The sequence below is a fragment of the Anguilla anguilla genome, chromosome 14, assembly GCF_013347855.1.
Source record: "Anguilla anguilla isolate fAngAng1 chromosome 14, fAngAng1.pri, whole genome shotgun sequence".
In the NCBI taxonomy this organism is placed as follows: Eukaryota; Metazoa; Chordata; class Actinopteri; order Anguilliformes; family Anguillidae; genus Anguilla; species Anguilla anguilla.
This window is the reverse complement of record NC_049214.1, coordinates 22,530,984-22,545,328: the sequence shown is the minus strand read 5'-3', so window position 1 is coordinate 22,545,328 and position 14,345 is coordinate 22,530,984. Positions and strand designations below refer to the sequence as shown.

General features: G+C 40.4%; 1 protein-coding gene and 1 long non-coding RNA gene across 8 annotated transcripts in view; one reads left to right on the top strand and one right to left on the bottom strand.

Moving 5' to 3' along the window:
* Nucleotides 1-3,635: 3,635 nt before the first annotated feature.
* Nucleotides 3,636-14,345, bottom strand: part of LOC118212140 (MOB kinase activator 3B) — a 29,711-nt gene continuing 19,001 nt past the window's right edge. Inside the window, exons 3-4 of the mRNA XM_035389770.1 lie at nt 9,217-9,419; nt 3,636-5,115 (exon numbers count right to left, since the gene is read on the bottom strand). Of these exons, the coding sequence (XP_035245661.1) occupies nt 5,086-5,115; nt 9,217-9,419 (233 nt within the window). The 3' untranslated portion in view covers nt 3,636-5,085. The remainder of the gene's footprint in view (nt 5,116-9,216; nt 9,420-14,345) is intronic.
* LOC118212141 overlaps nt 6,292-14,345 on the top strand; it is a 147,314-nt gene continuing 139,260 nt past the window's right edge. For all 7 annotated transcript variants that reach the window (XR_004762170.1, XR_004762166.1, XR_004762172.1 and 4 more), the window contains exons 1-2: nt 6,292-6,472; nt 11,745-11,849. This is a non-coding gene — a long non-coding RNA (uncharacterized LOC118212141). The remainder of the gene's footprint in view (nt 6,473-11,744; nt 11,850-14,345) is intronic.

Below are 14,345 nucleotides of genomic sequence, written 5' to 3'. Positions count from 1 at the left end.
TATTCTGTTTCTTTGATTTGGTATGTACGTATTTATACAGTGAATCGGGATGGTCCCTCCCTCTCACAAGAAGTTTGACAATGATATTTTCCCCCAGCACATGTGCTCTTTTTACCTATGAAATATCCTTCATAAAGATATCAATGTATTTAATGTAAGGGAGCTTTCTGACGACCCAAGTTACAGTCCATAACTTTGCAAATTCTGCCATCTAGTGGTGGAATAATACAAGCAGTATGTTTCATTGTGAAGCCCAAGGAAGTTCCAACGTAAGCAATATTAAGAGCCTTACTGTGGAAATATGGATGCGCTATCAATCAGGCACATTTAATTAAGTATAAACAAAAACAAAATATATAAACAAACTTAAACTAAATATCAAGCAGTTGAATGATTGTTATACTGACATCAGAATTTAATTTAGGTGACTATTTTATTGCAATAAAGAACACAAAAACACAAAAAGATTTAGTTTCATGATGAAAAGTTAAATAACTTTTGACTGCTTCTTTTGAAATGTACAACTGACAAACTTTAAATTCAAATTCAATGTACAACTGACACAAGAGCCTATCTCAATGTTGCATGACCCGAACACTATCATAAAAAAACAACAAAAGTACTGCATTAATGCTATACCTCACTAAATTAAGGGTAATGGATCTGCATGCTTATTATTATTATTTATTTATACTTACACTTATGGTTCTTACTAGAAACAAGAAACAAGATGTGAAAACCATATTTAAAACAAACACAATAATAGACTCAAAAACATCTTGAGAGAAACATCATTCACATTTTCAGAGTATTATCTAGTTCCTGCATTAAAGCACAGCAGGACGCAGTAAAGACCGTAGAGAGGCAGAGGAGTGGACAGTCACACAGCAGGTCACCACAGAGTCCTGAGAGCCTGTTCAGCCTGGCTCCCTACGGGTTTCTCGGTGTCAGCCCCTCAGAGACTTCCCTGTGCGCCATGACGACGCACACCTCGTACACCCTAAAGGAGGCGAACGCGGCCGCCACCATGCAGGACCCCCCGAGGATGTACCACCAGTTGAAAAAGTCAAAGGAGAAACCCTTCACAATGCTGTAGAGCCCGAAGCACACCAAGGCTACCAGAGACAGGATCTGTACGCAAACGGGCGGTCCGGAGGTCTTCTCACCCATGGTGCCGAGCAAAAAACTCCCAGCAGCTCCCGGCTGACTCCCTGGAATTCACCTGTTATTCACTTTTCAGTCACATAGTTTAAATATGGCTCCTATTGTTAATGGACTGGCAAAATGTTGAGACACACAGGAGATGGATTGGCGCTACTGGCAAATGGTCCAGGAGTATCATGTGTGGTGCTTTATATAGTGTTGGGTTATAAGGTGAAAATCTTGTGGATAAATGTATTAACCCCTTTAGAGAATAGGTTTTGCAGTTAATCTGAATGAAACATTGCTTAAGCTAATTAAATGCACTAAGTAACTTACACAGTGAGTGTTATCACTCTGTAAGCATGCTTTTAAGTAATCACAGTGAGTTCATTTAGCCCTGGGATTAAAGAGAATGACAGACGTATTTTCATCACCTGCGATATAAGTGACCTTGATGAAGAACATATTTGCAAAATAGTTACTTATAGTTACTTTTGCGGATAGCACAATATGGTATTGCAAAGAGCTTGGACACAAATAAAAATAAGATTTAGATTGGACAGACACCTGCGAAAATAAATTAAACATAGTTAAAAGTGTAGATTTCACCTAGACAGGATTACTTTACAGGAGGCATTAAGCTAGAATGTGCTCAGTCTGAAAAAGGCTTGGTTGTAATAGTTCACCCAAGTCCAACTGAATCTAGACACTGTGTCCAAGTTGTGAAAGTTACATACAACCTGCTGGGATATATAAAAAAACTATTGAATATAAATCCAAGAAAACTATATTGAGGGGCTGCTGGGTGGGTCATCCTATTAATAACATTCTATTGTATATATGGGGCTTTGAAAAATGACTGTTCCAGTGCCAAGTGGAACATTGGAGCACTGGCAGATCTATGGAGTGAACAGTAGTGGCTGAGTTCACATTTTTGAGGAGAGTTTATGCTTGTCTGTGCTCTCCTGAACTGAGAAAGGGGGTTGCTTACAAATGCAATTTTGTGTTCAGAATTGGAAGAAAAATAAATTGCTTTAATGTCGTTCAATTCCTGTCAGACCACATACTGAATTTAAAAATTTGTTTTCATTTACCAAAATAACTGAAGTTTACATTTATCATTTTAATTGTATAACATTTAGTTTTTGCTACATGTAGCAAAACATTATACAGTATATTAGCATTTTTACGTAGTTTGTTTAGTTTGTAAAATGCAGGTCTGGTATTTCATATGCAGTATTTCTTTCATTTCTGGTTCCAGGTTGTTGTGTTCCAGTGCATGGAACACATTACCTGGATTCGTAAGCTACTCATCATGGAGGAAGCAGACACTTAAGAGCAGGGGGTATTCAGACAAGCATTGTCACAATGATGGATTCTCTACAGACAAGGTGAGACTGCGTGCCCTGTTCTCATCATCAATTTCTTATTTCAAATGAGTTTTTTTTTAGTGAGCAAAGAATGATTGAGGACATGAAACCACAGTCCATCCACAGGCTTAACGCAGCCTTCTGCCACGTATCAAATTCCGAGCCCCAAATAATATGTGAAACACCTGCTGCAGCTTCTCCAGTGCGGCAGGAGAGAAAGTCCGATAATGTCAGTAATACAGAGCGAGGCAGCCTAACATTCTTACAACAGAAAATGTTTACATTTTCACTCATTTTTAAAGCTTCTACTAATTAGTATGGTGTATATTGACAACAAATATGTTAGTGTAGACTTAGAAATATAGTTTATCTTTTGTTTTTTTACATAAATGTCCTCTTAAAACTCAAAATGAACAATCCATTTAACTGCTACAGTTGACATTCTCAGTCAGTATAGTTAGACTATAGTCAGCATCATTCATGAGGAGTAATCATTTTCCCATAATGCTATGGCATTTGGTAGTTCTTGTCCTTATAGGGTGTGAATGCTTGTGGAACACTTGTGCAAGTCCTCTATAGCAAACTTCTACCATTCTACTAAAAGGAAATGACTCCAGTCCAATTCTGCGGTTAGCTTTCAAGTAGAGCAGTATGGGTGCCAGTTTTTACCTTAACCCATTTGTTACTCATGTACCATAATAAAATAGCGTTGTAGTTCAAATTTTCAGACGTCAGCGCCAAATTAACCAGGTGAACATGCTTAAGATATAACACAAGTTCCCTGATTCAGAAGTAAACAGTAAATCAGCAATACCACAAATAGATGTTTAGGCAAGAAAGAATCATTAGGGTCAGCTTGGAGATACCAAAAATAAAAAATAAAATTGGGCATAAAAGCTGTTGTGTGTATTGTAATCGTGTTATGCCGATGGGATTTAACAGATGTCTTCAATGTGGCCGTCAATCCTTGTAGGCAATATGCAGTAATGATCAGTTTATCACTGTTGGCGTTACATTCATTGGACTATATCTTATGTTATCCTGTTTTACTGCTTTATAAAAAAATAACATGCTGATTTCCCCATCAAATTTTCCCACAAAATACACAAGAACAATTATGACTTAAAATAAATCAAGCTACATTTTATTGCTCATTGTAAGGCTTACATGGGATCATGAACATGTTTATTTATTGTATGAGAATAGTGAGAATGAAACAACAAAAATATAATTTGTTTGAAAGACAAAATAAAAATTACTGTTAAGTTAATTACATGTTCCAGTTAAAGGGATACAACAACTCTTTGTTACCTTGCAGGACTGAAGCAATGGATCAGATAAATCTGTTGTTTCTCTGTGTCTTCCTGCAAATGACAGACCCCTTTGCCTGAAAAGATTGTACATGTGTGAGCATGCCCTTGGCTTGAACTCATCTTTCAGGCTGAGGTGAGGATCCTGGAGCTGAATGTTTGATGTACACATGACAGGAGAGGAGGCAGGAGATCCAACCACTGTAAAAACGAGTTTACATAGGACACTCTATAGAACAGACCAGGCTCTCTCCGGATTTATTTAAAACAAAATTACCACTGAATGTACTTGTATGCTGGTAAGCACAACTACTATCCTGATCGGTGCAACTCGAAAATGCTGAAAAGCATGGAATTTTAACTATCTTGTTCCTCAGCTGAGTTCCCACAATGTAGTCTACAGTAGCTGTGCTATAAAGGTCATGTGGAAGTCATCTTACAGTCAATTCTTTTGTTTTTAGACAGTATACAATAGCTTTTTGTCACACACACTTCCTCTGGTTCAGTACGTTTCACAAGACCAGAAATGGATCCAGTGATTATATGAACACCACTGTTAGACTGTATATACTTTACAGTTATGACCAAACCTTTATTATAAGCCCTGTATCCTTCAGTAATACTCCTATATACTAAAAATGGTTTGCATTTTTCAACTTATAAAAGTATGCTTTGTTTCATAAATTCAAAAGGACAATTTCAATTTTGGTCTGAAACACTCAATAATATAGCAAATGATTCACTTTAGGCCAAATATTATGAAATATCCGTACTAGTATACCAGGAATAAAGGTAAACAATTTTGTGGAGTTAATGACTTAAAAGAAAAAAGACAATATCAACAGTTGTATCATCCAGAAATCAATATTCAGCGATTAATTTTGTTTTGGAACAACTTCTTCCTGCAACACTTTGTACCAATATGATTTGATTTCACCAGTAGGTGGTGCCATTTCGCTAAATCCTGTAAACCTTAGCCCTGTCCCTCAGTAGCATCTGTTGGATGAGTGTCCTTAACGTGAGGAACATGACCACTGGATTACACTTGTACGTCCAGACGTTGCGGCAGGTTTCCTCCAGGCTGTCAGTCATGAATGATATCATCGAGCGCTACAGTCATTTCTGCCGCGGCTGGCGCGTGTTCCCCATCTCCACTGCAACCATCTGAAAACTGGGCCATGCTCCGAGGTTCTGCCTTTGTTTTCAAAAATGATTTCCTTTGCCCAATAGCAGTCTTACTTACAAAACTGGCCCACCGCCGCTCAGTGACACATCCGCGATGTCATCTCTTTCTGCAAATGGAAAAGACATGCTACTGAGCATTCCGTGAAGATGAGGCATTATCCAATAGCATTCAGACCTCAGCTCGCATATGAAACAAATCATAAGGTTGTTATTGTCCTCGTTGTATCAAAGGAACAGGAAAAGGAGTTCAAAAGATTGGCAAATCACAGTTTATTTTGTCAGTGCTGGTGAAAACTAAGACCGGCTGTTTTGTTTATTTGAAGATCTCACATGTAAACACCTGCAATTTTATGACACTGAGTATGTTTACATGCCCAATATTTACAAAAAACACAAACCTTTGACTTCTGGACTGACTGGCCAACAAAATAATTTTTGTTTGTCTATTTGCACTTTCTAAAAACAACAGAGGATATAACATGGAAAGAAAAAATAATAAATAAATATGAGCATAGACAGTGCAGGAATGGGCTCAAAACCCAGAAGGGCCAAGACGGCGGCTCACCCTTTTAAAGCTATATTATACAGCCAATAAAATGTAATTTTGTTATCACTGATGAAAATAATTAGCATTAAATAGAAAAGATTCACACTGTATACGGATTAGACCTCTTCCTCTATATCTGAGTATTGGGTGCATCTAATAGAAGGTTCCAAAAAAAGCACCACAATGAAACAAAAACAGTGGCAGGTTAACTTCTCCAGTAGGCTACAATAAACCTGCATTTAAAAGTGTTTCTCGACACACCAACGATTGCGTTTTTATTAACAGCGCTCGAATCGGTATAAGTTGAGATAGTGATGTTTTTTTTTTACGTCCGAAGACCGCCAGGCCTGATTCCATTTTAATTTTCTCTCGCTGATGACGTATTTCATTAGCTTCAATTTCGCACCTGTGGTGCCATGAGAAAATGCAAGGAACCTTTGATTGACATATTGATGGCACAAATCAAACAAATGCATGGTGGTAATTTGTTAACTAAAAAGTATCTGGGGCGTGGCAATCCAAACACTTGAAAGCAGTGTTGAAGTCTTTTTAATAGCTGTAGTTTTCGAAGCAGGTCAAACGTTTCTAAAACGGAATATATCGAGAGAAAGAATTCGATTCTGACGATATTCATGCATGAGCCATTGCTCTTTACGTGATATGACGGCAGTTTAGACCACACAGGAAAAGCCAGCATTAAACGCTATTTCGACGGATAAGCACCCGGCAACAAGTCGACAAACAATTTAGAACTCTGCCAGAGTATAACTCTCCCATCTGGCTGTGGCAAAAATAACTTGGCGCTGCTTCTCAATCCCAACAAACTCTTTGGATATCAAGCGGGCCGCCTGAAAACACAGTGGGGATGATATCGACCGCCGTGGCTGCACCGTCGATGCTTACATTCAGTAATCAAGGTTAGTTGGCTGTGCTTTTAAAAAGATTGTAGCTAACATAAACGACGCGAAATACCTTTTGTTATCACTTAGAAATGTCCGATATAAAATTGCAGCAAAACCTTCGCATGAAGAATGGGCAACATAACTTTACGTTACATATCAAAACTTCAGTTAATCTGAATAGGAATGCGATCCAGAAAAGTGCTTGCATGTCTGTTATTAGCTAATATTCTCATATTAAACGGTTTAACTAAGGTAGGCTATGTAGCTGCTGGTTCTTCATTCAGAATGAAATTTAATGAAGAAATAAGCCAGTTCAGGTTAATCTACTCCGATGGAGGGCTTTACGTAAGAGCATTTAATTCATAAAGAGCATTCATTTGTTTTATTAATGGCATATTGGACTGCATGGTTACTTTACTCCAAGTCCTATCACGCAGCATTCTTAAGAAACATATTTGTTGATAAAGCAGGCTAAGTGATCCCACAATGGTACCGTGCAGTACCATCACACTTTCCCACACCCACTACTGGTTACAAAACGATCTGGCAGGGCCTGGATTCCATTTGACCTGTAGGGCAAATTGCTGCACTAAAGAACAAGCTCCACAATTAGATATGCCACTTGAAAGGTCCCTAATATAATCTCATTGGCCCTACTGACAGATACTCTTGCAGAACAGAGAAATGTGAGCCAGGATTAGCAGCACGTTACAGAGCAGCTTGCCTTTGGCAGGCCGTAGACACGCTGTGCTCAGCGTCAGCGCGATGCACTGCTGCTCTCTGGGTCGATCGTGATTTCACAGAGCAGCAGGCGCGCCGCTGATCCCGTTCCTTCTGTACCACTGCGCCGAAGCCCCTCGGCTTCATTCCAGTTCTGAGCGTGGTCAGTGGCGCTTCCTGCCCTGGCACCGCGGCCCAGCCTTGCCGCGAATCAATCTTTTGCACAATGGCGTGCCGCGAGGCCAAATCGCTGGAGTAGCCGGGGCCGGTCTGGGCCATCTGCGATGGCAGGCAGGCAGGCAGGCAGCCGTCCCTGCTGTGCGCTGTTGACCAGAATCCGATTGGCTAAGATCCCCCATCTGGATGTTGAGAAGGGCGGGGCCGACAGATGGCCAGCACAGCCACGCTTGCTTTCCTCCTGCGCACTCGGCTCTTTTAGGAAATGCGCCGGTTCTGCTTGCTGACATTCAGCCACATATAAAACGCCATTATGAATATCAGTTCTGATTTGGACCTCTAAATCATTTTGAAGATGGGGCTGCTTAGTATTTCACCTAAAATATATTGTTTGAGTGTGCAGAACTTTACCTACTGGGATTTGAATGCACAACCCTCTAAGGAGTTCTGAGCCCTAACTCTGCAGAATCATGTTTGATCAAAACTTATATCAGCAAATAAACTTATGGCAAATTTAAGCTGAGCATGATTTCATTGCATTATTATTACACATGGTAGTAAACCACAAAGCCTTGTGTTTTGCTTACCTACCTTAACTGTCATGAAAAAACAAAATCGTACCTCATTTAACCGGTTGAAAAAAGAACACAAGCAACAACTGTGTGCCCTTTCATCACTGTGGAAAAGTCCTCACTTTTTAAATTTGGCAAAAATATTTGTGTTATCCATGTAATATTGTGCACTGACTAATGATTTGAAAACCAAGCTGATTTTCATGCCCAAATGAAATATGGTATTTCTGATTTGCCTCAAGAGAATCCATTAGCCAAAGCTATAATTAGCATGGAACCGTTCATCTGCACTGTGTTCTGTGGCCTAATGACCAATGCTCCCTGTGATTCCTTGCCAGTATGACTGCATCCATTATGGGCCCCAATGTACTGTGTGACTAGGATACCTTTGAATCATCTTGTTAAGATTATGGTTATGGTTAGGGTTATCATACCTATAAAATAATTTATAATTCTAAAGAAGTAGCCTACATTATGTTCACTAACTACTGCTCTTCAAATTTCACACACTTGATTTCTGCATGATGTGACAAGTTAAGCTGTCACGTCCTATGCAACAGCTTACACATGCTCTAGATATTATGTAACTGTATGGTATTTCTATTACTTTATGAGAATTAATGCACACAACATTAAGTGTTATGAGCTAGGGAAGTCACTCACAATTTCACACTGGACTGTTTTTCTTCTTTTTTCCTACTCATGTGGGTGTTGGCATTTTCTAAGCCTGATCATGAGAATTTCTTATGATAATGTGCAGAAAGCATCCTTTGTTTCACTGGGCTGGTTTCCCCCACTGTTGATTGTCTGGTGATTTTCAGTTTACAGTAGGTGTTTGTATTGTCAGGTCATACTGAAGCCTTTGAGATTTCCACATCGGTTGCAGTATTCAGAGACCTTTACAAGGTTCTTTATCATTATTAGCCCTCCAACACGTTTTTCCAAACACACTGCACTGTAAAAGACTAACAGGGAATCCAAGAATGCTATAATGTCTGAATTTGGTGAAACAGGATAACATACTTTTACTACGGTGGCCAATGAGATCACACAAACAGGCCTTTCCATCAAACACATGCAGCCTATATTACCTCAGCAGTAAGGAATGATATGTGGAGTGTCATCCCTGTGCACGTACGTGAACTCCAGGTGTAACATGACTGCTACATGTCCTTTTTGCGGTACTTCACTGAGATATTATAACTGGTGTCCTAATAAACCTGTAGATTAGGTGTGAGGTAATCAGAAGACAGTTTCAGAAAAAAAAAAAAAAACAGGCCAGATACTCACCAGTGGCTCTAGCTCTTTGCGGTCTATGAGGTGCAGCTCGGTGCCGAAGTAGTAAAAGTGCTTGTAGCAGGTGTTGACGTGCGCTTCGGCACCCATGAGGATGATGCGGTCGAAGTGGTGGATGTAGACGTGGACGAAGACCCGGAAGAGTCTGCAGAGGATCTTCTTGCAGATCTGGATGAAGTTCTTTGGAAACGGGATCCCTAAGGGGGAGAAGACCACAGACGTGACCGTCAGACTCCGCCCTGTTTTTATTGCTTCACATCACACATTTCATCTGGTACACAGTCGCCTGTCTCCACGCCAGCCCATCCTCTACCTGTCAGGCCTCCCTGCCCTTTTGCAGGAGAGGTGACCTGGGTAATGACATCATCTCAAACAGGCCTGGGTCAGTGTTGGCCAGATTACAATGTCTAGATCCGTTTCATCAAAGAGAAGGATTCAAGGGATGAGGCCAGAACATTAGAGTATTCTTGAAGTTCTCTATTTTGTATATTCTGTATTTTTTTCTAAATATGTTCTATTTACAAGCTGCGAATGAATATGAACTGGATGCTCCTTGGACTCTTCTAAGAGTGGAAATCCATCTCTTAATGACAATGCTTCTAAACAAAACAGAGAGAAATATTGACATTCTAGCATTCAAAGTGAGACATGGCTTACTGTCCATTATTTCTATGTCATCGCATTAAAATTTATAAGTATATCATATTAGCGTGGTACACAATTAAGGGCCTGATTTACTAAGACCTTACGCAAAACATTTTGGTACACGCAAAACCAATAACATTGCTGCAGAACACCATGATGTTTGTTTTGCACCAGTCATTTGTTGTCATTAGTTGTGCGTGTGTGCTGTAAGGTTTTTCATGTGCTAAAGGTCTAAGTAAATCAGGCCCTAAATGTACAGCGTTTATGCACAGATTAATGTAGGCGTCAAAAGTCCCCAAATTTAAGCAGAGCTCATCTGAGGAACAATGGTGGAAGAATGTTGCTTTAAGTCTGTGTGCCTACCACATAGTAATGAATTATCAGCGCACAGATGACCAGGGTTTTGAACCCAACTAGCACAGTGATGATCTGATCAAATGCGGTAATTACGGTCCATATCCTGTAGTCTTTTGACACAAGCTTGCCACTGCACATCACGCCCAGGATGCTGTGTGCTCACTGAGGGATGATGCACCAGAAAAGTGGCGTCACCCACGTTGTGCTTTCAACTGCAGTTCCTGAAACCCCCTCTCCACCAATCCAATAAAAACAGGATGATCCCATCATGTCCAGCCTCACCGCTGTTCCACAGTAAAGGAAATGTTTTTCTGTTTTGGCTCTGCACAACAAACCATAAAATGACAGCTTCAGTGCTTACCTGTGATTATTCTTAGAGTGATTTTGTTGGTAGTTATTTTGGAAAATATTCAGTGGGTTTTTAAAAAATAAATGTCACTGACATAACTGATCGGACCCCAATATCTTTTGTTGTTGACAACCTGACTACAGTCCACTAATACATAGGCTAGATATTTTCAAACGGTACAAAAAGTACAAACATTCTTCAATGCATATGATTTAAGGGACAATTATCAGACTGCCATTAATACAAATCAACAAAGTAAACAGAAAACCATTGCTAAATTAGTAAATTAACACATGAAGCAGTTGATCATGTACTTGGAAAAACGTGTGTGTACGTGCGTGTGCGTGCATCACTCTGTAGTATGCAGTATGTGGGGGATGGTACTGAATTAACAGCCATTGTTTCTCAACAAAAGCGTACTATAAAATGTGCTGTTATGTGAAGTGGTCTTTGTGCTCTCAAAGTAATACATAACTGCTCAAAGAGTTTTACTGTGACTGGATTTCCGCTTTCAAACACTTTCTTCACTCTATGGTTGGTGTGCTGCCACTGATGATATCAGAGGTATATATAAAAATACAAACATGCATGTTGCAGTTTGTCTAACAATACTGAATAAATAAATCCTTGCTTTATAAAACAAACATCATACAAGTCAAAAGACATGCACACCTATCAATCCAATGAATGAAAAGGTCTTTACTGATAGCATGTCTGAATAATCAGCAAGCTTGCTACTATGCAATATTGGGTGTTGACAGCGATCTATGCACGATGCTAAATAGCAAGAAAAGAGTGTGATCTGGCTGATTCAGGACCCACTTTATGTGATTCCTACATGAGAACTTCAGTATGTAATACAAGCCAAGAAATTATGTTTTGTGTTTTTTAGAAAAAAGTGCTATAACAATTGAAATGGTAAAACAAATTATTGTAATTTATCTATCTCGTTTAAGACATTAACATCTTCCTAACTGCCACAACATAATATATTGCTGCTCATTTATGCATACCATGAATTGGTTCAGTGTGATAAAATAAGTCAAAACCAGACATACACATAACACACAACTCATTATGTCATGATACAAAATATTGTGCTAATTTCACACTGAACGCACTTGTGGATTTTATTTTTAATGCTTTTTCCCTTCATTCTCCTGTGTCACAGTGCCAGCCAGGGGGCAGTAGTGAGCCAGTGGCTGTAGCAGGAGAGACACCGTGAGACCAGCTCCCGTACCCCCCAGAAGCCTCTGTTCTGCTCCCGCTCTGCCAGGTTTGCTCAGCCAACACAAGCCGACACCACCCCTAATCCCCACTATTACGTAATCTGTGGCGTAGTTCACACAGTTTGCAGTCCTAAAATGTGAGCTTTCCAGTAAACCCTACTGTATGACTCAAAAGCGCTTTTCACACAGTCTAGCAGGGAATGTGGATGATGATTTTGTTCATGGAAGCTGAAACGTTTTCTCACTTTAAGTTTCAGTGTGATAGGAGGAGTCTATTCATTTTTTTAAGAAGACTGAACGTTCAGTAGCTGCCACTCCACACCCTGTGAACACTTGTCTCATACTGCCTGTAGACCAGAAAACTCAACAATCATTCACTTAAAGCAGCTCAGATTGTCCAAATTGATAACATGGCTGCAGTGGGTATTTGGATGATCAAATTCATGAAATGGTCTCTTTTTCCATAATGGAAAACTACTCCTATTAAGCAAAAATAGACTACAGACTACTGGAAGAATACTGTGACACTAGTGATATCAGTTTCACACATTTACATTCAGTTCTGACTTAGCAACGCTGACTGAGTAAGGTTTTAAAGTGCTATTTGGTGTGGTGAAGTCGGTTAAAATGCACATTCAACACAAGACAATTACAGGGCAAGTACTGCCCTCTGGGGAACTGCTCCAGAAATATTTAGGGTATAATATGCAGGAAGCATTTCAAATGTCACCTAATTCATTATTTATGACTATGAATGGCTGAAAGCCTACTGAGGGGCATAAAACAGGCCATAAATATTTGCCTTATTTAATATTAAAGAGCAGAAAAATGTGAGCAACCACAGAGTATATGATATCAGACCACCATGTATGAACAACATGACAAGTTTGTTGATGATGATGATGATGATGATGATGATGAGTATTGCACTCATACATTTTGGAGAAAATTGTAATTTTAAAGAAAAAAGGCCTACAACCTTCAACAGTTTTTCAAGCTAAAATGAATGAAAAGACATTCAAAATTATAGAGTGGGGGAAAAAGAAAGTAATGGTTCACCAGTTTGTTTAAAATTTAACTGGATATTGATTTTGTCATTGTGATGGAAATGGCTTATTGCATTCAGGACAACCAGGCAGGCGTGAAACCCAGTATTGCACTAGGGGGTCTCCAAACTCACCCCAGAGTAAATCTGTAAGTAAAATGCACGGTCAGGACATCTGTATGTCTTTGCTGGCATGCAGGGTAAATGTGACATTTCTTCTTTATATCAGGCATGCAGGGTAAATGTGGCATTTCTTCTTTATATCAGGAACGTGCTGAATGCTGCTATATTTAGTGATTTTGTTCAGTGTACTGTTTTTATATAGTGTATTGATGGGGGGGGTTGAGAGAAAATTATATTTCATTTGAAACAATTTAATTACAACCACCTCTAAAATAAATCCAAACAATGTGTCCCATCTCTGAACCTCTTCTGGAAAAACAGTGACAGGACAGAGTACTGAAGCCTACATATGCAACACTGTTTTGTCAGTAGTCTGGGTTATGGACATCCTAAAAGCGTAAGACAGATTATTATAGTAACCGACGATGTTCAGTCATGCTGCACAGACTTCCTGAGGAAAGCAATATGAATATGAGTGAAACTGTGGGTTTCAGAGGGCGTGAAGCTCTGTGAAAATGTAAGGTACAGAGAGCGGGGTCTGTGTGCACTCATAGGAGGCAAAAGCCGAAAAGAGAGCAGGCCGCACTCGCCCAGGCTGCCTCACTGTGGCTGCCTCTCTGTGGCTGCCTCACTGTGGCCTTTGTTGCTTTAACAAGGCCTGTAATGTTGGAACGCCACAGCGGGCTCCTGCTCCCCCCCTCCGCCACCGCAACTATTTCAGGACACGACACGCCGATTGTTTATTCCAGCCGGCCTCACGCCTGCCTCCACGTGCCCCCCTTTCAGTCTGGGGGTGTGGGCGGGGGGCGGGGGAGAAGTGCAGGAGGGAGGGAGGGAGGGAGGGAGGGGGGAGTTTACGGCGGGAGGCAAAGTCTGGAACTTTCTTCCTCGCAGGAAATACGGGAAGAAGGGATCAAAGGACGGGGCGAATCAAAAGGCTCGGCCCTCCAGCTGCGGGCCCCTCCCCCGAACCCCCACCTTGTTTCCGCCCCTCCAGCCCGCCATCCACACCCCAGATGGCTTTTTATACTTTTCCGAGCGAGGCTGAACTTTTCCGGGCAGAAACTGCTCGTCCTCCGCTGAGCTCTCTGCACCTCAGATTCTCCCTGCACATTACATCCTGCCTCTGGGCCGACAGATTTCACCATGATCGTTTGCAGCTGCAGAGTGCTTGCTCATCAGAAGCGCAAGGCTAACATTATTTAGGGGTGGATCCGTGGGTCGGTCTGTGTTGCTAACAGTCACCAAATGGAGCCCTACTCGGGTAAAACAAACTAACAAGTGACACAAGAGAAATCAGACCGCTGTTTTTAACTCTATGAACATCCCTCAGTGGCATGGACATCATCTTTTATAAAATAAATCACTTAAATAA